At 36.2% G+C, this 23,366-nt stretch overlaps 1 protein-coding gene across 3 annotated transcripts in view; it reads right to left on the bottom strand.

Annotated features, from left to right (window-relative positions):
• The window catches only part of SNCA (synuclein, alpha (non A4 component of amyloid precursor)), a 113,040-nt gene extending 92,717 nt beyond the window's left edge, over positions 1 to 20,323 (bottom strand). The window contains exons 1-4 of one of the 3 annotated variants that reach the window (XM_008579354.1): positions 20,237 to 20,323; positions 18,429 to 18,574; positions 11,751 to 11,792; positions 5,768 to 5,910 (exon numbers count right to left, since the gene is read on the bottom strand). In XM_008579354.1, the coding sequence (XP_008577576.1) occupies positions 5,768 to 5,910; positions 11,751 to 11,792; positions 18,429 to 18,549 (306 nt within the window). In that variant the 5' untranslated portion in view covers positions 18,550 to 18,574; positions 20,237 to 20,323. Of the gene's footprint in view, positions 1 to 5,767; positions 5,911 to 11,750; positions 11,793 to 18,428; positions 18,575 to 19,702; positions 20,141 to 20,236 lie in introns of those variants that run through there. The other 2 variants (XM_008579353.1, XM_008579352.1) reach the window with 2 other exon arrangements.
• Between the last annotated feature and the right edge of the window lie 3,043 nt (positions 20,324 to 23,366).

Below are 23,366 nucleotides of genomic sequence, written 5' to 3'. Positions count from 1 at the left end.
AGCCCATAGCAAACATCATAATCAATGGTGAAAAGCTGAAAACTTTTGCTCTAAGATCATGAACAAGACAAGGATGCCCACTCTTGCCACTTATTTTCAATATAGACCTGGAAGTCCTACCCAGAGAAATTAGGCAAGAAAAAGAAAAAAAAATCTCTAAATTATAAAGGAAGAAGTAAAATTGTCTCATTTGCAGATGCATAATCTTATGTAAATAAAACCCTAAAAACTACCAAGAACCTGTTAGAACTAATAAACAAGCTCAGAAAAGCCACAGGACATGAAATTAGTTAAAAAAAAATCAGTAGCATTTTTATATACTAACAACAAACTTTCCAAAAGAGAAATCAATAATCCCATTTACAATATCATAAAAAATAAATAAAATACTTAGAAATAAATTTAAGCAAGGAGGTGAAAAATTTGTATACTGAAAACTATAAAACATTAGAAAGAAACTGAAGGAAAAAGATAGAAATGGGAGGATATCCCATGTTCATGAATTGAAAGAATCAATATTGTCAGAAGGTCTACAGTATCAAAAGCATTCTACATATTCAATGCAATCTCTATCAAAATTCCAATGGCCTTTTTACAAAAATAGAAAAAAAAAATCCTTAAATTCATATGGAACTCCGGATAGCCAAAACAAAAGACACTGAATAGCCAAAACAATCTTGAACAAAAAGTAATAGTGAAGCTACAGTAATCAAAGCTGGAGGCATCAGACTACCTGATTTTAAAAATATACTACAAAGCTATAGTAATCAAAATAGCATGGCACTGGCATAAAAAAAAGACATATAGGCCAATGGAAGGGAATAGAGACCCCAGAAATAAATCCATACACTTAACAATTGATCAACAAAGATGCCAAGAACACACAATGGGGAAACAATAGTCTTCAGTCAATGGTGTTGGAAAAACTGGTTATCCACATACAGAAAAATAAAATCGGACTCTTATTTCTCACCATATGCAAAAATCAACTTAAAATGGATTAAAGACTGAAATATAACACCTGAAACTGTAAAACTGCTAAAAGAAAACATAGGATAAAAGCTTCTTGGGCCGGCCCGGTGGCGCACTGGATAAGTGCGCCGCTTGGGAAGTGCGGCGGCGCTTCCGCCCGAGGGTTCGGATCCCACATACAGACCGGTTCCCGCTCACTGGCTGAGCGAGGCGCGGGAGCAACACCGAGGGTTGCAATCCCGTTGCCGGTCCCCGGTCCGGTACGGGGGCAACACTGAGGGTTGCGATCCGTTGCCGGACACGGAAAAAGACAAAAGACAAAAAAAAAAAGCTTCTTGACACTAGCCTCAGCAATTTTTTGGATGTGACACCCAAAGCACAAGCAACAAAAGCAAAAATAGACAAATGAGATTACATCAAACTAAAAAGCTTCTGTGCAGCAAAAGAAACAATCAAACTGAGTGAGAAGACAAACTATGAAATGGGATAAAATATTTGCAAACCATACATCTGATAAGGGGTTAATGTCTAAAATATATAAGGAACTCAGGCAGCTAAATAGCAAGAAAACAAATAACCAATTAAAAAATGGGCAAAAGCCCTGAATAGACCTCTCTCAAAAGAAGACATACAAATGGCCGACAGGTATATGAAAAGATATTCAATATCACTAATCATCAGGGAATGCAAATCAAAACCATCAAATGAGATATCACCTCACACCTGTAAGAATGGCTATTATCAAAAAGACAAAACATAACAAGTGTTGACGAGGTTGTGGAGAAAAAAGAACTCTCGTGCACTGCTGGTAGGAATGTAAATTAGTATAGCCACTATGGTAAACAGTGTTGAGGTTCCTTAAAATTAAGAACAGAACTACCATATTGTCCAGCAATCCCACTTCTGGGTATATATCCAAAAGAAATTAAATCAGTATGTCAATGAGAGCTGCACTCTTACGTTTACTGCAGCATTATTCATAATAGCCAAGATATGGAACAAACCAAAGTGCCCATAAATGAGTGAATGGATAAAGAAAATGTAATGTGTGTGTGTGTGTGTGTGTGTGTGTGTACACAAGGGAATACTATTTACCTTTAAAAAATAAGGATATCATTGCATTTGCCATAATGTAGATGAAACTTGAGGAGATTATTTTTACCTTGAGCAAGGCGCAATAAGCCAGGCACAAAAAAGACAAATACTGTATGATCTCATTTCTATGTGGAATCTAAAAAAGTCAAATTCATAGAAACAGAGAGTAGAATGGTGGTTACCAGGGGCTTGGGGAAAGGAAGGAATGAAGAGATATTGGTCAAAGTGTACAAAGTTTCAGTTAAGTAGGATGAATAAGTTCTGGAGATCTAATGTATAGCTTGGTGACTGCAGTTAATAATAATGTGTTATATACTTGAAATTTGCTGGGTAGCTCTCACCACAAAACGAAAAAAGATAACCATGTCAGGTGATGGATATGTTAATTATTTTGATTACTGTAATCATTTCACAATGTTTACATACATTAAAGCATCATGTGCACACCACGAATATGCATTTTTTATTTATCATACCACAGTAAAGCTGGAAATAAAACCATTTATTTATCTGTGGTATTAGCTCTCTTTTAACATCAAAAGTAGTTAGAGTACACCAAAGCAAGCATGTCCCAAAGGGATCAATTTATAAATAATAAAAATGAGCTACTAGAGCTCTTGGTTTCAAATAAAATAAAAGAAAACAAGAAAACATAAAAGAGCGAGAAGGAGGGAAGGAAGGAAGGAGAGAAGGAAGGGAGGAAGGGAGGAAGGGAGGAAGGGAGGAAGGGAGGGAAGCTTTGCCCCTTCATCAACCAGGGCGTGGTGGGTCAAATACCCTCAAAGGGCATGAAGGGTGAAAACCAATGCCATCACTCCTCCTGCAGTATTCCTGATCTTAAAAAGAGGCACCAGCCACCAAGAGAATGGCATAGCCATTAATCCACTTTTACAAGCTAGATATCTAATGGCCCTACTTGTCACATTCCTCTTCCCCAAGGTTTCTGGCACATGGTGAGCAATCATTATTTCTTGAATGATGAATGGGCAGTTCAAGGGGGTCACTAACAAGCAGCTAAAGCAAAAAAATTAAAACAACAAAACAACAACAACAAAAATAGCTTGTTTCTATTCACCAGGATCATGTTGATCAGAGTCTGAAAAGTCAAATTATTTCAAATTTCATAATGAGTAAATTCAATGATTTTATTTAAACTGTAGATTTTTTGGCATCCCATAGATGTGGCCATAATTACATAATTAGAATATTCCTTGAATTACAGAAATTCAGAATTTTATTGCTAAATTGGGCTTTAACAATTTTTTAGTAGAGGTCCCTCATTATATAAGAAAGGATCTTAGAAGATCTGCAAAAGGTCATCCAGGTGGTTAGTGAGAGAAAAGAGATGAAGACCAGCCATTTTAACTCCCTGTCCAATGTTTCTCCCCACAGCTATGCTGCGATTTCTAGTTTTATGGTTTTATTTTTATATTAGAAATTTGTAATATGGAATACACATTAAAGAAATATCTCCAAATGTCTAATTTGGTCAAATCATTTAGATTTCTGCTTTTAAACATTAAAATAAGTAGCAGTATTTTTTAGAAGGGTAAAAGCAAGCTTAATTTGGTAAAAGGTGAACACTTTCATTATCCATTTACAATTTATGTTGTATGCCTTAAATGGGGGCAAATAGAAGATGATACATGTTTCCTTAGTTCCTCAATGTTCTGAAGCAATAAAATGCTCCATTTAATATCTGGTTGTCCATAATTCAATTTATTAAGACCCAAAGGTAGGTAGGTTTCAAGGAAGTATTAGGGGAAGTGAAAAGCGCTACTGGTGTCCAATCTATTCCAACTTGTTGTGTGACCTTGGACTACTTATTTCTCATCTGTGGATTTCTGTTTCCTCATCTGTACAATCAGGGGATTGATTTAAATCATGGGCTCTCACCATGGGGTCTGCTGATGAGTCCCATTAAGCCCTTTGGTGTGTGCAGGTGAGTGTGGATTTTTCTGGGGAGAGGATTTGTAGTTTCTATTAGATTGTCAAAAGGGTCTGGGACACAAAACAGGTTAATTGCCTCTGTGCTAATATCTGAGGTCTCTTCTAACTTTTGAAATGTAAGATAGCTATAAATATAATTATCATTTCAGATGGAAAATAAGAATTAGTACAATTTTTAGTAAAAATAAGATTATTTGAAAAGCACATTCTGCACATGGTACATTCAAGTGTTAGCTGAAGAGTTCACTAGAAGCCCATTCTAGATTTTCCATAATTAGCATCAATTGCACCAGACAATGTAAGTACACATGGTAAATCTAAACATATCACAGATTTTTAGTCTTGCCTTTTTATCATCAATGTTTTAGTGGGCCATCAAGGTAGGCTGCTACTTAGGATTACATGAGGTGGAGACAACCAAGAGCAATATGCGAGCAAATAACACTCCTTTCTCAATTTTTAGGATATCCATTCCAAAACCATTTCGATGATCACGTTTGGATGACTGAATAGCCACAGTTCTTATATTATACATATGATTTTAAGAGACCCAGAAATAAAAGTCATTCTGCTTATTAACTTATTTCGTTTCTTCCTTCCATCCTTAATTTAATAAATATCTGTTAATTGTCTATATGTGTTGGGAACTCTCCTAGACACTTAGGAAATATCAGTGAATAGAATAAATATATTCCACCCTCATGGTGTCTACACTCTAGAAGAAAGAAATAAAATAAACAATATATGTAAAAATAAGTAACTCATGTGTTAGTTTTAAGAGTGATAAACACTTTGGCAAAAAAGGGGAAAAAAAGAAAAAAGAAAAAGGGTAGAAAGGTAGGAGACTGGGAATACCAGAAGTGAGGGGAATGGTTCCAATTTCACATTAGTCAGGGCAGGCCACAACAAGAGGTCATTTAACAAAGACCTGAGGAGGAAAGAGGGGAAGCCAAGTACATGGTCTTGAGGAAGAGGTTTCCAGGGAGAGGGAGGAGATAGGACAAAGGTATGCTTGATTAGTTCAAGGAATAGCAAGTTCCTACGAATGTGGAAGGGAAAAGGCAAAAATCATCCTGCTGTTGTGGTCATGAAATTTGTGAACTTTCATCTTCCAGTTGACACCTCAAATTCTATTACTTTCATGTTTAAAATGAAAGTCGTAAAGTCGTAGGGTCTTTTGTATAATCTTATTAGAGTCCCATACTTGTCAAGTAAGGCTAAGTCAAAATTCTGAGAATTTTAAATCATCCAAAACCATGATCTCTAGTTGGCTTACATTTCAAGTCTCTCTGTTCCCACAAATGTATTTTTGGTAATGAAATTGTTATGTGATATGCAAACATTCCATTCAAGAGGATGATATCACTATAAAGAAATCAAGTAAATGATCTTCATTTTGGAAATTTAAGAATAGGCACAAAGAGATTTGTTAGTCCATCAAAGAGGAATTCCAAGATTCGTAGTTAACATGAAAGCACCCATTCTTTCAGAAATGTCACCATTCCTTTTAGTCATTTACTACATTGTTAGTTTCATTGACTTTTTTTTCCCAGAAATTGAAACAATCGTGATTATTGTAGTTTACATGGCATTTGTCTGGGTTAATAACTCAAAAACAAGACCCATATTAAAGCAGTATTTTTTCTTTTTTTTTTTTTCTGAGGGTAGGGTCACGCAGCCCTCCCCCACTTGATCATGAACCGTGATCTCGCAAGAATGTAAGTATAACATAAAACCCACTCAACCATACCTTGCCCAGCTGGTCCTTTTTGCCAAAGCCAGTGGCGGCTGCAATGCTCCCTGCTCCCTCCACAGTCTTCTGGGCTACTGCTGTCACACCAGTCACCACCGCCCCTCCAACGTTTGTCACTTGCTCTTTGGTCTTCTCAGCCACTGGAATAAATGAAGAACAACACAACCGATTAAAGTTGATGGAATGACGGTGATTTACAATAATTCCACTTCCACTAGCCGTCAACTTCTATATACCTATATTTACACACACCATGGACAACTGAAGGGCCAGAAGAGATAAACGATACCAAGATTTCTAAGTGAGCGTGGTTCAGTCAAACACTGAACTTTTGCTAAGATATTTTGTTGTAATCAGGCAGATGTTAAAAGGTGCTTCAAGTTTAATGATCACGAATGTAGAGCTGTGAGCGATTTAGGTTTGGTTTATATTAAGAAAACTTTACAGAAAGCAAGGGTTGCAGGTGAAGTTATAGTTAAATTAGACTCAGCATGAAATGCATTTCTTTATTTCAATTTCAGTGCTGATTCTTTGATCTCACTCAGCAACTTCATTTTCAGCACGTTTTCTGAGTAACACAGGACATGCTGTTTATCTACGTGTTCACCATGTTACTACAAGAAATAAACAATAGTATAAGGGATGGTTATGAAGGAACTTTGATCCTTTTATAAAACTTCAGGTAGTTTAACTGAAAGATTCTTAATAATAAAATTGATTTTCAGTAACTTTAATGAGAACAAAGGAGCTAGGCTTTAAATACAGTATGAAAGTACTGATCACACAATTTCTTTTCATAAAACAAAATATATGATGATTCAGTAGATTTTTTTTAAATAAGCATAAAAGTTTAGAGAATATAATGTAAATAGTTTGGATTGGATTTATAAACAGATGTAATTTCACATCAAAAATTCTCCAAAACATCCTATAACTATATCTAACTGCTGAATCAATTTTTCTGTATTATATCCATACGATCACATAAAGGAAACTCCAATAAAAAAATTTTATTTAAATTAACTGAAGAGCTCTATGAAAAAGCAACAAAGATAAGAGATTCTGCTGTTTCAATAATTCCAAGGTCAGTACAGAGATAAAACAAGACTGTTCATCTAAACCTCTATAACGTCTGTGGCCACAAAACATCAGGTCTCGCATCTCTTATCTATTTATTTTGCCCCACAAACTCATTCTTTGTCTTTTTTTCAAGTTGCAGGAATTTTGGATTTTGAGAGATATTCTCCCTTAGGTGCAAATGAAGACACACATTTTTTGTTATGCTTTATACTTTCTAGTTAAGTCTCAGTCTGAGCAACCCAAGGAGTTACACCATGTCAGAAATAAGTGCTATTCACATAAACATCGTACAGATTTCATGTCACCACTTGGAGATCTAATAATTAAACAATCGTTTTCAAAAAGACAATTTAAGTCAGTGGAAGCTAAGGTAAGTCTATAAGGACAAGAAGCTTACTCTTTAGTCCAGGCAAAGTAGAGAAGCCTGAGGTGGCCATACAGCCTAAAACCAGAAAGAGTCCACAGCAGATGTTATCCTATGTCTGTCTTTCAGGCTAGAATTTTGTAGGTTTACCTACTGGCTCCAATGCCTCCTAAAGAGAAACAGCTATTCACAATTCAAAGTTCAATTTAAATGCAAGTGAAAAGCTATGCTGGAAATTCTGTGTCCTCGAACATTTCTGTAATGTTGATCCTTTAAAAAGAATGAATCATGTGCTTCAAGTTGCCATTTTCTTCTTCTCCAAGAACATGAATAAGAAATTTTTCTTGAAATGAACATTTTCTTGTTATAAAATCTCAAAGCAAGATCAAAATAGGTTTTGATTTTTTTATAGACCCGTAGTTTTTTTGCCAGCCATGAATTTTACAGTATCTAGAAATTCCTTTATATAGGTATAAATTTTAATGTATTGCTTTAGTGCATATAAACTGCACAGTAAAGTTTACTTTGTACATTATCATAATTTCATTAGGTTTTATTATTATAATAAATTAGTTATATTAAAAATTACAGAGTGTACAGGTAGCAATAATAGACACATTTAAAAAGATTTCTATAGAACTGATTTCTGTAGTAGTCTCTCCACTGACCTTGGGACCCTGTTTTCCCCATTTAAGGCCTTTTAAACTGTTTCTGTCTTCACTGACATTCCAAACAAAGGGTGACAAAACAAAAGTAAAGGAGACACTCAACTTAGTACATTTTGGATCTAATAAATGGTATTTATTTTTAAGGGAAAAAGACCTTATAACCAGGATCAAAAAGGATACTTTCCTCCCAACCAATTGGTACTATATTTTGAACCCACGTATGTTTTCCCAAATATGTCAGTCTTTCCCATTTTGGTTCATACAGCTCTTGTCTGGCTAGAAATCTCACTCCTATTTACTCAGCAAACTCAATTCTTTTGTTAAAAGCCAACTCAAATGTAACATTGCATGTTAAAAACCTCTCCTCCCAACAAGTGCCTTTGTTCCTCCTCCTGTGAGCCTATAAAATTTTAGATATATTTCTGCTATCAAACTTTTTACATAGGGCCTTAATTATTCATTTACCAATATGTCTGCCCACCTCCACCACCCCATTTTGAGTTCTTTAAAATCAGGGATCTTGCTTTATTTTCTTTATAGTATTTCATAGTAGATACTCAATGAATAATTCAGAATACACTAAAAGTAATTTTGTCTATCTTTAATGTATATATTAACTTCAATAATTAGATTTATATTTGATTTTAACTAAGTTAAAAATAAAATTCCAAAAAGGAAACGTGGCACCAGCTTTTATTTTTTTTTTTTAATTTTTATTTTGTCAATATACAATGTAGTTGATTATTATGGCACCAGCTTTTAGAATAAAGTAAATCTAAATTTTGATATTAAACAAAATTATAAAATTAAAAAGATGTACCTTTGAATTGGTATACAAATGATGGATTTGAGGAAAATAAAATTCAAACAATCTACAAAGGATATTTAATTTATGATATGTTGAAAATTAGTTTTGTTAATGATGATGTAATAAATTTCTATCTATAAGAATCAAAACCTTCAGAAAATCTCCAATATTAGGAATTTTTTTACACCATGCTTGTATGAAAAACAAACAAGTAAGTTTATATCATAATTTATGTTTGAAAGCACCTTTTGAAGACATGTTATTCAGTAAGTCCAAGTACATTTTCATAAACATGATGTATCAAGTTGACAACTGAAATAATTTCTGGAGATCAAAATACCAGGATTTAAGGCAAAATTTTCTGGAATTTACCTTGAGCTTATCTACCTAGGAGAACTTATTTTCCTTGGATTTTGTAGGTAGAAATCTCCTGGCATAAATTTACTGGAAACTACATTTCTTTTTTTTTTTTTTTTTTGTCTTTTGTCTTTTTCCGTGTCCGGCAACGGATCGCAACCCTCAGTGTTGCCCCCGCACCAGACCGGGGACCAGCAACGGGATTGCAACCCCCGGTGCTGCTCCCGCGCCTCGCTCAGCCAGTGAGCGGGAACCGGTCTGTACATGGGATCCGAACCCTCGGGCGGGAGCGCCGCCGCACTTCCCAAGCGGCGCACTTATCCAGTGCGCCACCGGGCCGGCCCTGGAAACTACATTTCTGCAAAAACAGCTAATGGGCTGAATCTTAGGGAAATTGTTCTTTTATCATTAGTAGATAATATTATATATTATATAATAGGTTCTTGCTTCCCTGCATTAAGATTAATAACACTAATAAATAACATTTATTTAGCACTTATCACATACGCATAATAAACATTTTAGACCAAACATAATAAGCAATCATTTCTCCCTCTCCTTAACCATCTAATAATCTCAAACGTTTTTTCCTCATAATTGAAATATAGAATTTTATATTAAATAATCCTACTTAACAAATTAAGTAATTCATTCCTCTAACATGGCAGAAGAATAGTACTTATTGCAGTTGATTTCTCCCAATGTTTCTCATAGCCAGACTAGTTTTGATAACATTTTTGATATTTTACTACCGCCAGGGTGGTTAACTGATGCAATGGCTGTAAATATCGCCCATGCCAAAATCATCACATTCTTGGGGCTTAGCACCATTTCCCATCATAGTTTGATTTGATCCTAGTAACTTTTGCAAGAAGTTTCCAATAGTTAAATAAGCTTGAAAACCCCTGGGTTAAACTACGTTATACAAATTTCTTTACTGTAGGACATCTCAGATTCTTTAATATGCTAAAGTGAAGATACAGTATGCAAAGTTTCCCAACATTATAAAACCATGGGAACACAAGCTTGTGGGCTACTGTCTTTTAGAAAATGTTTTGTAAAATGTTGCTTTATTGTACAAACTTCAGTCTCTCTCTTTCTCTGTCTCTCCCTCTCTCTCATACACACACACACAGACACACACACACAAACACATACTTAAACTCTTTGCAGCTCATCTCAATGTCCTCCATTAGATGACGATATTAGCTGGGCTGTTTAATTTTTACCACAGGCTCAGAACCTTGCACTTGCTCACCTACTTTCTAAACCACACGGGTTCTCCCTCAACTATCAAAACAGAACCCCATTAATCTAGGTTGGCCTTCTTTAGATACTACAGTTTTCAACTGTCTGCTATCCAATTCTTATGAAAATCATGCTTTATAACATCATACTGATAGAAGGTCCCTAGAAGGCAACACAGTCCATTTGCTTGCCTAGTTTTCTGCATTACATTTTGGATTGCAACAGAGCAAACGAAAGCTGCATAATTAGCTTCTAACAGAATCAGTTTCAAAGGATTCTGTTTTATTTTTACACTCTCATTTTTTATCAAAAGTATGCATTAAAAAAGTCATATAAAATACTTTTCTCCATTAGCTGTAAGACTGTTGCCTAAGAAAGGTCCACTGTAAAGCAATATGTAACAGGTATATAATACATACTATTTACTTTCAGTTTTCTTGGTGCTTTGTGTACATTTATTCACTCAATTCTTTTACAGATAAGGAAACTAAATCACGTAGAGGTTAAGAATCTTGCAGAAAATCATACAGCTAATAAAGGGTAAGCAGAAATTTGAGCCAAGGAGGTCTGACTCTAGCATTCATGGTCTTATCCACAAGACTGTATTAAGTTCCCATTTCATTTTCCCCATTTTTATTTTATAATTTGGTGGTAGAAACATGGTATTTTTATGAGGCTGTATTATGTTTAATGCATTCTGATTATGTGAATTATATTTCTGATTGTACCTCTTGTTTTACCACCTGCCAGGAAGAATGAAGTATGTACAACATGAAACTCAACTATAGCAAGACTGTGGATACGTAATTTGTTAAATTTTAATTCTCCTTTAACTTTTCTGTTTCCATCACTGTCATGCTTATCTTTCTCATCATCATCACTATCATCATTTTCATCATTTTTGCTATTTCTTTATTGTAAATCTTCTTATATACCTATTCAAATTCTTGGTAAAATTAAGTCAAATAGAGATGAATACAATAAATAATTTATTGATCACCCCAAGGGTGTTCCCCAAAATGTACTCTGAATCATCAAGGAAATATTATAATCAATATAGTTTAGGGTCAGAACATTTTATTATACTCTAGAGAAAAATTTTACTTTAATCCTTTGAAAAGTGACAATCTTTATCTTTTCCTTATACTACTAGTTTGCCAATACATTATTGGTCAGAAAACTCAAATACCAAACTACTATAAATTAAATATAGAGTCAGTTCAAAGTCACCATTCTTGGCAATTAAATATGTTCTATTCATTTATAATAAATACCTACATTTTCAAAAATACTTTATAAATAATTAAGGTTAAACAAGGCTGATATTCCCCTAAAATGCTCCTCTATAGGCACAAAGGTTATTTTAAATTACATTCTGAATGACCAATGCTGGGGCCTCCCTGATTACTAGACATTTTGAACATCATCCCTGGACACAAGCCTCATGGAACTTACCTGTTGTCACACCATGAACCACTCCCTCCTTGGTTTTGGAACCTACAAAAACAAACAAATTCAAAAACATAATTCTCAAACGGGACTTACATTGCTTATTTGCTAGTTTAAGTACAACACATTAAAAAATCTCAGTGTTCAGAAGCCCATATATAATAATATCCTCAGGAGGCAAAAAGAAAAAAAAATTAAAATGAAGATATCCCTTAACCACCACAACAAATACAAGAAAGCAAAGTTAACAGGAGATTCTCTTCAATTAAAATTTTAGCACAAAATGATGACTTTTATCCCCTTGCTTCCCACTTCACACATTAACTTACAGAAGAGGAAAAAAGTGAGATAACACTACAGCTCAGTGAGAAGATTATTTTGGATTCAAAACTGTAGAAGCTTTAAAAGTATAGCACAACAGAGAGATTAGTTAACCCATGAAACACAAATAGAAGGCAGAGGGAAAGAAGGTATTAACATTTGTTAAACACCTATTAAGTAAAAAACATTTTACATCTCATCTCATTTAATCTTTATAACATCCATTGAATATAAGTGTATTATGCTCATCATATATGAAGAAATTAAAAATCAGAGTTAAGTGATTTGCCTAGTGTTACACATGTAATAACAGGCTATAAGCACATTCAAACTAGGTCTCTATGCAAGGTAAGAATTTTCTCCAAACTTTGACCATCACTAAACTTGTATACAAATAATTATTATATGTATTACTAAAACTAAGTTTAACAATTTTATTCATATCCTCTCTAATGTTGCATTTTTAGTGTAATTCACACAAGTTTTTAATTACAGTAAAATGTTTTTGAAGAAAATAACAACAATAGATTGGAGATTCATTTGAAAATTATCCTTTAACTCAAATAATGTAGTTGTATCAAGACATAGCAAAGTATAAGGACATGAGAACATGAAAACTGAGAATGATTTAAACCTATATGTGAATGTTATGATAGTTAACAACCTTCGGTTTTAAAATGCACTAAGTTTTAAAATCTCCTTACTAACTAAACAAGGATTAACTGTAAACACCTTTTAAAACCAAGGAAAAAAATGTAAGGGAGCCTCAGTTTCCTCTTCAGTAAAATTAATAGATAAGATTAATTAATTATTCTCAAAGAAACTGGTTTTTAAAACCGTAAAGTATAGAATAATCACTTGGGTGGGAGTGCTAGTAAAAATACTGAGCAGAGTCAGAGCTCCCAATATTCAGCCAATACAAAGAGCAGATATTTGCATTTTTAACAACCCTCGTGACCTAATACAGGTAGTTCGTGGATCAAATTTTGAGAAATACTGAACTGAGGTAGTCTCTGGGTCCAAATTTGTTCAAATTTAGAAGTATATTTTTATGATCTCAATAATAAGTTGATCAATAACATGATCTAAATAAAAATACAGACTCTTATTGAAAATGTTCATTGAATATTTTCATAAACATACATAAATTTGACATTAAGTGAAATTTGCATGCACCATATTTAAACCTGTATGGTACAAAACAGTCAAGAGGAGTTTCCTATTTTAAGAAAATGATTTAAAAATGTTTAAGAACTTTCTACTTAAATATATTTAAGGATCTCCAATAAAAATAAAACATGCAATAAACTATAGCTTTGTAGTTAAGAATGTAGGTTCTGGGTTCAGAGTGTCAGGGTTTAAATCTTCACTTCACTGTAAAATAATCAAATATATGTTATTGGGTCAATATGAAGATCAAGGAAAATAATTTATACAAAGTTCTTAAAACTGTTTTGTACATAGCAAATACTTCATAAGTGATAACTATAATTACTATTATTCAAATACAATATTTGTAAAGAGATTTGCAGCTTAAAGCTCAAGACAAATCACCAAATTATAAAAGTCATCTAGATGAAATTGTGCACTTGTTAAATATGTTCAAGGACACAGGATAGTATTTTATATATATATGTATGTATGTATATATATATATATATGTATGTGTGTGTATTTTACAGGCAAAGCTTACTTTGCATGATACATGATACTGTGGGATTATAAAATGACTGTGCAAGCTGAGCTGAAGCTGTAGTAAGTAATCTTAATAATCAATGAGAAAAGTTATGACTCATCAGTGGTAAAAATTATGATTGTTTCATGACCTTTAAAATTTTTTGTCAAAACTTAAAAAATTCTCTTAGTTATTTATAAATATATGAGGAATTTTAAAAAATGCTAAAACTAATGTTTATTTAGGATACAGTACTGTAATTTAAAATATTAAGAATTAAAGTGTTTTATTTCTTTTTAAGAAACTTATCGAGTAGTTTAAACAGTTTTGCCTTTTTCTCACTGCATAACTTCCCACATGGAGTGGGGCATATTTTATATGTCTTACAGAATTGTCATTCTCCTTTCTAAGTTTAGATTAGCTTCCAAAATGTTACCCTTTGCACTTTCAGTGTCATGAGATATCTCAGATAGCTCCTTTAACATGAGATGTTTTTGCAGCACCACTTCCTCTGGGACACTTTCACCCTATGTTCACAACCACTTTCCCATTTATGTTCTTACATTTATTTCCCACAAGTTCCTTTGGCTGCACATCTAGAGGCTCTTGAATTGCAGCAGTGACAACATCCTCACAATCGGCTATTTCTTCTATAAATCAGTTTACATTTGATTCAAACTTTGCTTCCAGCACATTTCACTTCATTTCTTTGCTGTACTTTCTTCTTTGTTGACCAGTTTCCTCTTTCAATTATGCATTTTAGTAAAATATCACGTGGGTTTATCACTGAGAGACAAAGAGGCATCACAACTACAGGAGTTGCTGTCTGTATGAACTAACAGATGTGAAGTGACCAATCACCAATGAACTGTGAAAGAAGTGACATGATTTGGTCTTAAGTTATAACGGATTTCTGTTATTTACGTAATAGTTTGCGGGCTGAATAGCTAGCAATAAAATTTGTAATTTATGCAATTACTTTTAGTTTACATACTGTGGTAACAGAAATTTGAATTATGTTGTTAGGGTACTGGTGTTATTTAATTAACTGTGGTAACTGGAATTTGTGTATACTGGAAACATGCATAATAATAGTGGCTTGTATTTAACATAATATTTCCCATCTCTATCCCTCACCCTACCCCCTCCACCCCATATTTTTAAAAAATGACTAGTAGAAAGAAAAGTTTAATGGCTGGTCTATGGTCTTTCTTCTCTGCTTCAGTAGTACCTGAGAATTTGACCTTTGGTTAAATCACGGAATGTATCTAGAATCAGAGACAAATGAAGGTCCTGATTAGGTTGTTATATATCAAACTAATCACCTGTTCTTTGCTGACATAATTTTTATTGTAATCTGTAATCGACAATTAATTTATAATACGTGAGTGATCTGTAATTGGTAAGATATAGCTATAAAATAAGTGCCAAGTAGTTATGAGACTAGCAAGACATAAAAGTTAGAGGGACACCATAGGCGCTGGCTGCTCTGAGCTGAGGTGGCCAACACCCACTGTATCTTGTCTTGCATGATCTCACAAGGATGCAGAGTGGAAAGGTCAGACATAATGTCTGGGAGCTGCAAGAACTCAGCTCTACTGTGTTGTGCACATTATGTTGACTTTCTCAACTTGGCAAAGAGAAGCATATTGTGACTTGAGAGTCTGATATCAATCACATTGAAGACCACTGCTGCTTATTGAGCAGAGTGGCATTGGAAGAGTTTTTAAGAACATCATGTTCTTGCATTTATTGTTGTTATACTTGGCTTTATATAAAGATAATTACATTTTTTTCTGCTTTCTTAAAAAAATTGATCAATATACAATGTAGATGATTTTCGTGTCCCTTTACCTCTGAGTAATTTGACTGAGGAAACTTATGTCTACTAAATTGAAGCATGTTGACTGAAAATTTGTGTACACAGACATCACAAAAAGAGGGAAAAAAATTTTAAAAACACTGATAATTATGGTAGTTCTTCAATTAGTTAAAAGGTAGTTGCAAAAATATATTCTTATAAAGGAATGAGATTACTTTTTTATGAGGCTTCTGCCAAACTTCTTCAGCCGTAAGTGAAATTCTTTGGTCACTTCTAATCTTTCAAACTAGTTATTGATAGTACTTTTTGTAACAAAGGATGAAAAAATAAAAAGAAAACATGTTGGCAAAGTAATTTTCCTGTTGGAGAGTTTATTTGATAATAATAACCAGGATTTCTATACGTGAAAGTGTGCTCAATTATTCATATGTTGTTTTATTGTGACATTCTCACAAAAACTCTGCAAGGTAGCTGCATTTTTCTAAATCATATTTTTACAAATGAGGAAAATGATGATTAGAGATGTTATCCTTTGCACTTTGAGTATCATTAGATATTGCTGATAGCTCCTTTAACATGAGGTGTTTTTGTAGCACCAAAGACCCAAGACCCAAATGGTAGTAAGTGATGTAGCCTGGACTAAAACTTAGGTTTGTGTGACATCAAGTCCATGTTCTTTCCAATTTGCCAGTCAGAAAACTACAGACAACAAGTCAATTCCAGCCCACCATTTGTTTTGGTAAATAAAGTTTTACTGGAGCACAGCCACACTAGTTATTGTTGCTTTCAGACTTCAACAGCAGGTTTGAATAGATGAGACAGAGATCTCACAACCTAAAATATTTACTATCTGGTTCTTTACCAAAAAATGTTTGCCAACCTCTGAACTATATATTGTATCTTCAAATGGTCATTTTTAATCCTAAATCCTGTGTATAAGTTCAACTTTCAATTAAACTTCAGAACAATAAATAATTTATAGAATATACTGTGTGTTGAAAACCATGATAGGCTCTGAAAATAACTTTTTAAATATGTGACTCATCAACAAATTACAATTATATATAATCATCTCAGAGCAAATAAAAAAATTAGTCTCTGAAAAATAAAGTCATTTTATTTGCCCAAACTCATAGTTGACAATGAAAACAAATAAGTGTTTCAGATGATACAACCTGTTCATTGTCTAGAAAAGAACAATGTATTAAATTAATATTCAATAGTTTCTGGATTTGCTACAAGGTAATGGAGCAAGTATTAGCAACCTAAAAAATCTTTAAATTTACTAAGTTATAAAGTCACTGAAGGCAAAGAATAGTTGCCAGCTTATACTTGCAGAACTTGGAAAACTAAGGACAAACACACAAAAAATCGATTATCTTCAAGTCACTGACTCATTATTCCAAATTCCATCTAAAAAGATATAATTTATATTTCACAAAAAACTTGAAATTAACTCATACATTTTTTTCATCCCATAACACTATTTATTTCAATGATTTCCTGAAAATGTGTTGTAAGGTAGAGAAAAAAAGTGTAATTTAGCTGAAGATTTGTGGGTTAATCAAGTCAAGATAAAGCCTATGAAGAATGAGAAAAAAACAATCTGCTGAAAACTTGATGAGAAGCATTTATAAAAATTAGCCAAGTATGAATTTTTTCCTGTTGATCTAGCTGGGGAGAGAGTGTAGCTCTCTTTTACTCCATGGACACAGGTGTAGCACCTGTATCTTCTACACCTCCCAATATGCTTATCCTCCACCTGCCTGCTCATCCTGTGACTCCTGCTGCTATAGTTGCCACCAGAGAATTTGGAAGAGCTCAGAGAAGCAGAGGAGAAAGAAGAAAGGAAGAATGGGCAGTGTATGTATCTGTGTGTGTGTGTGTGTGTGTGTGTGTGTGTGTGTGTGTGTGTGTTCGTTCCCCAAAGAATTTGAAGTGATTTATAAAATAACACCCAATTTAACACAGTTCAAGATACAAAAAAGATAGTCAGAGTTTTAGTGTCCATGGCAGGAATATAGGAAAAAGTAGGGTGGTAAGCATCAATCTCCTTATTATTTATTATGTGTTTCATTTGATAAATGAACCGTGTAAATGTTTCTGAGATTAATAGCAGCCCTAAAGCACTCTCTTGAGCACTTAGTCTCCAGTGTTCATAGTGACCAAGTGATCACAAGAAGTAAATCCAGCAAAGACTAATCTGTCCTTTCCATTTTAGGGCCACACTATAAGGTCTCTTTCTATACATTACAGCGCAATAGCAAAGTCTTATTTTATTTTTTTATTTTATTTTTCCTTTTTTTTTGTTTTGTTGTCGTTCTTTGTTTTTGTTTTTGGTGGCTAGCTGGTACGGGGATCCAAACCCTTGACCTTGATATTACAACCCTGAATTCTAATCAACTGAGCTAACCAGGCAGCCCAAAGTCTTATTTTAAAATCAGGATACATTAAAATTAGAAACTATTATTCATGATGATAAGATAAATCAAAATCCCATGAATGATTTTGATTCTTGGGAATAGTCTTGATTATTTTTAAAAAGACTCTGAGTTTTAAAAGCTGTCCTCTGAAATATAGTCACCTATGCACAGAAATATTCGTTAAAAAAAGAAAGAAAGAAAGCCCTGAGTATTATCACAAACTTAAATGATCTGAAAGAACAAAAGATTCGCCCAGTTTTTACTATTAGCTAAAATATACACATTCACATTCACCTACCTACACAAACCTATGACTCAGTCCATCCTTTGGACAAGTGATGATGCAAAAATGAATCAGTGAGAAATACCAGCATTTAGTGTATCGATCATCCTAAGCCATCAGTCATGAAGAAATATCAAAATGACATTTGGGGTTTACCTACCTACATAGAGAACACCCTCTTTTGTCTTTCCTGCTGCTTCTGCCACACCTTGTTTGGTTTTTTCAGCAGCAGCCACTACTCCCTCCTTGGCCTTTGAAAGTCCTTTCATGAATACATCCATGGCTAATGAATTCCTTTACACCACACTGGAAAACATAAAATACACTTTGAATGAGAACTTTTGGGTAAAACACACACACACACACACACACACACACACACACACACACACACTAATTAAAGCCACCCAAGATAAAAACCACTAAAAACTCAATAGAAACCCCCCAAAGCGTGAGACTTTTTAAAGTGTGTCCTCATTTCAACCATTGGACAAAGCAGCCTACCCGCCCCCCACCCCCGATTTTGCATTCTGAATTTAGCATTTCCCATCCATCTTGGCTAGTAAAAGTCTAGTCTAGTCCATTCTAAACATGGACTAGGATGAATCATCTGAGCTGTTCTTACTGCATTTCAGAAGTGTAGTTGCATGAAAAGATGGAACCGTCTTTCAACTTCCCAAGGTCCAAATGGTGACAGTATATGTCAGAAGCATGTTGGGAAGAAAGGTCACAGGAAAAGAAAGGTAGCTGCAGGCTTAGGGTCAGGGGCATCGTTCAAAAGAATCCCCAAGAGGGCTAACAGGTTGATCGCGGAGGGGAGGGGAGACAGCGACTCCAAAGGGCGCTTGTTCTAATCCACGAGACCATCCACCCCCGCCCTCAGCTATCTGCCCCGAGCAGGCGCGGATCACAGCCACGGCTCCAGGCCGGCACCCGCCACCCGAGGGGGCGTTCTCAGCCAGAACCAACTAGCAGATCCCGGGCACCCACGTGTTAACCCCTTACCACCTGTTAACTTGCCCTTCCTGCGCTTCCATTTAATTGCCAAGCGCAGTTTGCTTACTTTACAGAGAAAATCGAGAAAGCGGTCGGGGATGGGAGGAGGGGGGTTTAAGGGAAGAGAGAAGTAAAAGTTGGATGCTCACGCTCCACCGAGCATCCTTCCTTATCTCCAAGAACAAGCGTACCTGGAGAAGCAGCATGACCTCTCAGCCTTTGAGAGGAGAAGAGGGGAATATGCGAAGCAGGAGGAAAGCCAGGTCGGCTTAATTTCCTGAAGCTCACCAAAGGCACCAGTACCGTTCGCCGAGAGGCTCGCGACAGCGGGTCCTCCTGCACCACCCTCCCCCGCCCCAGCCGTCCATGGCGACTCCTCTCCCTCCAGTTTTCCTCCAGGGTTTCCAAAGATGCCCGTTGAGATCCGCAGGTACTTACCTGAGTCCCTCTGCTTCTCCACAACTCCGATTCCGGCCTCCCTATTTTTTAAAAAACATTTAAACAATTCCCAAATACTATTTAAATGGTAAGAGGGGGGAAAGGAGCGCACTGGAAGGGCGGAGGCGGCAGCAGGAGAGGGACGCTTCCCTGAGGAGGCTGCAGCCAGCACAGGACGACGACGGGAGGCTGGGGGCGTGGGAGGCAACCCCGAGAACCTGTCGTCGAATTGCCACTCCCCGTCCCCCGCCCAGGAGGACCCGAGAGAAAGAGAGAGAGGGTCGAGAGGGAAGGCAGGGAGAGCGCGCGAAGGCTGCGCAGGCGGCGCCCGTGCCCGGGTCTGCCCGGAAGCCTCACACACCTCGGTCCCGCGTCGCCGCGCTCGGTCGCTCGCCCCCTCCCTTGGGCCCTCCTGGTCGTGGCGGCCTTCCTCCTCCTCCTCCTCCTCTGCCTCCGCCTTCTGCTCGGCTCGCCGCCCCCACAGCTGATTTGTCAGCGCCTCTCCCCGCCCCTCTCCCCGCGCTCGCCGCTTACCCTGCCGCGTGCACTTGGCTCCTTTTCTCGGATGGGGATGGGGTGGGGGCGGGGAGGGCCTGCAACTCCAGCCGCCCGCCTGGTCCCGGGAGGCGGCAGGTGGGATGGGCTGCGCTTCACCTCAAGTTCAGGGCCACGGGGACTCTTGCAGCTGTCAGGAGCGGTTAGGCTTGGGCTGTCGCTCCCTCTTTCCCATCCCCCTCCGTCCGTGTCTCCGCCTTCCCTCCCTTCCACAAGGGGACCCCCTCCTCGAGTCAACCCAGGAGAGCCGGGGGGCTGAGGGGTCGACCGCCTACGGAGGAACCTGTCTCTTGGGGAGCTGCTAAAGGAGACAGGGAGCTCGGGAAGCGTGCTCACATCTGCACCGCCAAGAGCACGTTTCCCTCGGATCACTGAAATTTGATAAACGATCGTGGGGCACAACGTTAAGGGTCGCTTTTGTTCAAGATTTTCGTTTGCTCTTAATCTTAGATGAGCCCGAAACAGCCCTGCGGGTGGAGAGGAGACTACTAAGGAAGAGTTACGGGTCGAGGAGACAGGAGGAGGTTCAGCAAATCCTCTTCCCACCCCACTATCACCATTTTCTTTTCCACCAATCGGTGGCTGCCAGACGCTGATTTTCCTATCAGTGAAACAAGGAATAAATAGTCCCCAGCCGTCGAAAACAAGCAGTCACAAGGCGTCTCGCTCTCCAAAGGAAACTTACTTTCCAGACCCAAGTGCATCCTTCCTTATCTAGGAGACAAATCCAGCCTGATTTACCCTCTGGGACCATCACAGCCAATTTCTTCTTCACCCCTTCTCAAAGGTAGATTCTATACATCACTCACCTTTCTGACTTCTGAGTCACGTTGCCCTTGAAACTGACACCCCCATCTCCTTTCCACCACACGCACAGACATATACTCGTGAACTTCAAGACAATTTTTGCATCGTTTAACACATTTTTCACCTCTTTCAGAGCTGCGGGGAACACAACTGTTCCTGGCTCCACCAAATGGAGAACGAAGCTCCTCCCTGTAGCAGAATGTCTCTCCTCTCTTTGCCTGGATAAAGATGAGTTCAGCACTGGAAAAGAAAAGCAAAACAAAACAAAACAAGTTTTGCTCTATGCTTTTTATTTTGCTTTGCTTTTATTTTTGTAGGAAAAAAAATGCTTTCTCTGATCCTTGCACGTATTGTGGTTCTAAAATTTGGGTAAAGTGCAATTTTAAATCTTCAAAAAAACTGTTTGAATCCACAAGGGACAGGAAAGAAATTATTATATATAAAAAATGTACGAAAGATAAAAGATGTATATAAGATACATGTAAGACGTATATATATCTTCACATGTGTTCAGTAGAAAAAAGAAGAGCGTGAAAGAAGTAAAGTCACAGGTATTTTATTTATATTTTTTATGGTAGCACAGTTGATTGCATATATCTGTGGGGTACAGAGTAGAATATCAATACCTGTGTGCAATATGAGGTCACAAATGTTTATTGCTTAACCACATCCTGGAACTTTGAGTCTGCCTTTTTCAAAAGCAACCTTTCTATAATGCAGTAACTCGTATTTTGTGTTTCCTTGGGATGAAAGAACGAAGGTTGGACTTGGGAGCTAGCTTGCTGTCTGCCTTTGATACCTTAAACATGATGTTCTCCTTCTGTTCCAGTTTCCTCTTTTGTAAATAAGGAGGCAAACCCAGATGATCTCTCTTTTCATTTTTTTTTATTATGGAAAATATTCAAACATACACAAACTTACAGAGAATAAAGGGCTCTCATATGAATATCACTCAGCTTTCACAATTTTTCACTGCAAGGCTAATCATGTCTCATCTACAAGCCCATCCACTTTATCACTACCAACCCCTAATTTTCAGTAAATTCAAGCTTTACATATATATTTTCACCTGTAAACATTTCAGCATGCATCCATAAAATAAAACTATTAAAAAATAACCCCAATAGTGTTAGATATTAACATACATTAAAATGCTCAGATCTTAAGTTTCCCTTTAAATCAGTTTTGAAAAATCCATGCATTAGTGTAACACACTATTTTGAAGACACAGAACATGTTCATCACCCCAGAAAGTTCCATTGTAACTTTCTTAGTTGTGCATATTCTGAACTTCACAGAAATGGAATTATGTACTATGAACTTTGTTTGGATCTATCTGATTTCTTTTACTCAGCATAGTATTTTTGAGTGTCATTCATGTTGTTGCATGAATCAGTCATTTATTTCTTTTTATTGTTTTTTATCATCTCTTTTTATTACTGCCAATAATAAGTGTTTTCTACTGTGGCCCCTCAGAACTATGTACCTTGATAGACTTTTATGATAACTATTGAATATAGTCCTTCATGTGACATATTTGACTAATGAGAGAATTATTTGGGGATGGTTGTGCTTCTTATACTGTGATTTCACACCTTTATATGGTACTTTATGTTTGGTTTGATGAAAGACTAATATACAGTGTCATTGATCACAATAAAGCGGGTAAGTTAAATTTTATGTACCTTTTATAGACAGGAAATCTGAGGCTCAGAGTTTTGGTGATAGGCTGAAATCACTTAGCTCCTAAGTGGCAGAGCTGAGATAATCTAGCAGGGACTGCTCTGGAAGGCACAATTGTCTCCTTAATAGGTAGTTATTCTCTGAAGCCTCACAGACTGAGTGTGGCATAGGGTAGAGAGAAAAAGGTGGGACTCAGCTGTGTTAGAAATAACCTTTGAATTTGGATATGACAATGGAAATCAAGAATTTATATTATATTATAAAATGGTGCATTTATATTTGAAATTTTGTCTTTTCTATGTTAGTACTCTTCATAGTGGGGAGATGATTTCTCACCACTCACACACCCAGAAAAAGGAAATTGTAAAATAATTTTTTGCCATTTTGATTTATAATTATAATTCTGTTTTACTCTTTTCTCTCCTCAAAGTGCCTTGAACACAGTAAGCATTCAGTGAACTTTTCATTACAGGTAGTATCAATAGCGATATTGCTTATGCTCTATCTATAGTCTCTTAGCTCTGTATTCTTAAGGAGGTAGAGTTAGTCAAAGACAAAGAAGGGAACTAAAAGTTAATCGAGTTTTTTGTTTCCTTCTTTCTTTTTTTCATCATTGATT

Source organism: Galeopterus variegatus, unplaced genomic scaffold (genome assembly GCF_000696425.1).
Source record: "Galeopterus variegatus unplaced genomic scaffold, G_variegatus-3.0.2 Scaffold1862, whole genome shotgun sequence".
NCBI lineage: Eukaryota > Metazoa > Chordata > Mammalia > Dermoptera > Cynocephalidae > Galeopterus > Galeopterus variegatus.
This window is presented reverse-complemented; position numbering and strand designations above follow the sequence as displayed.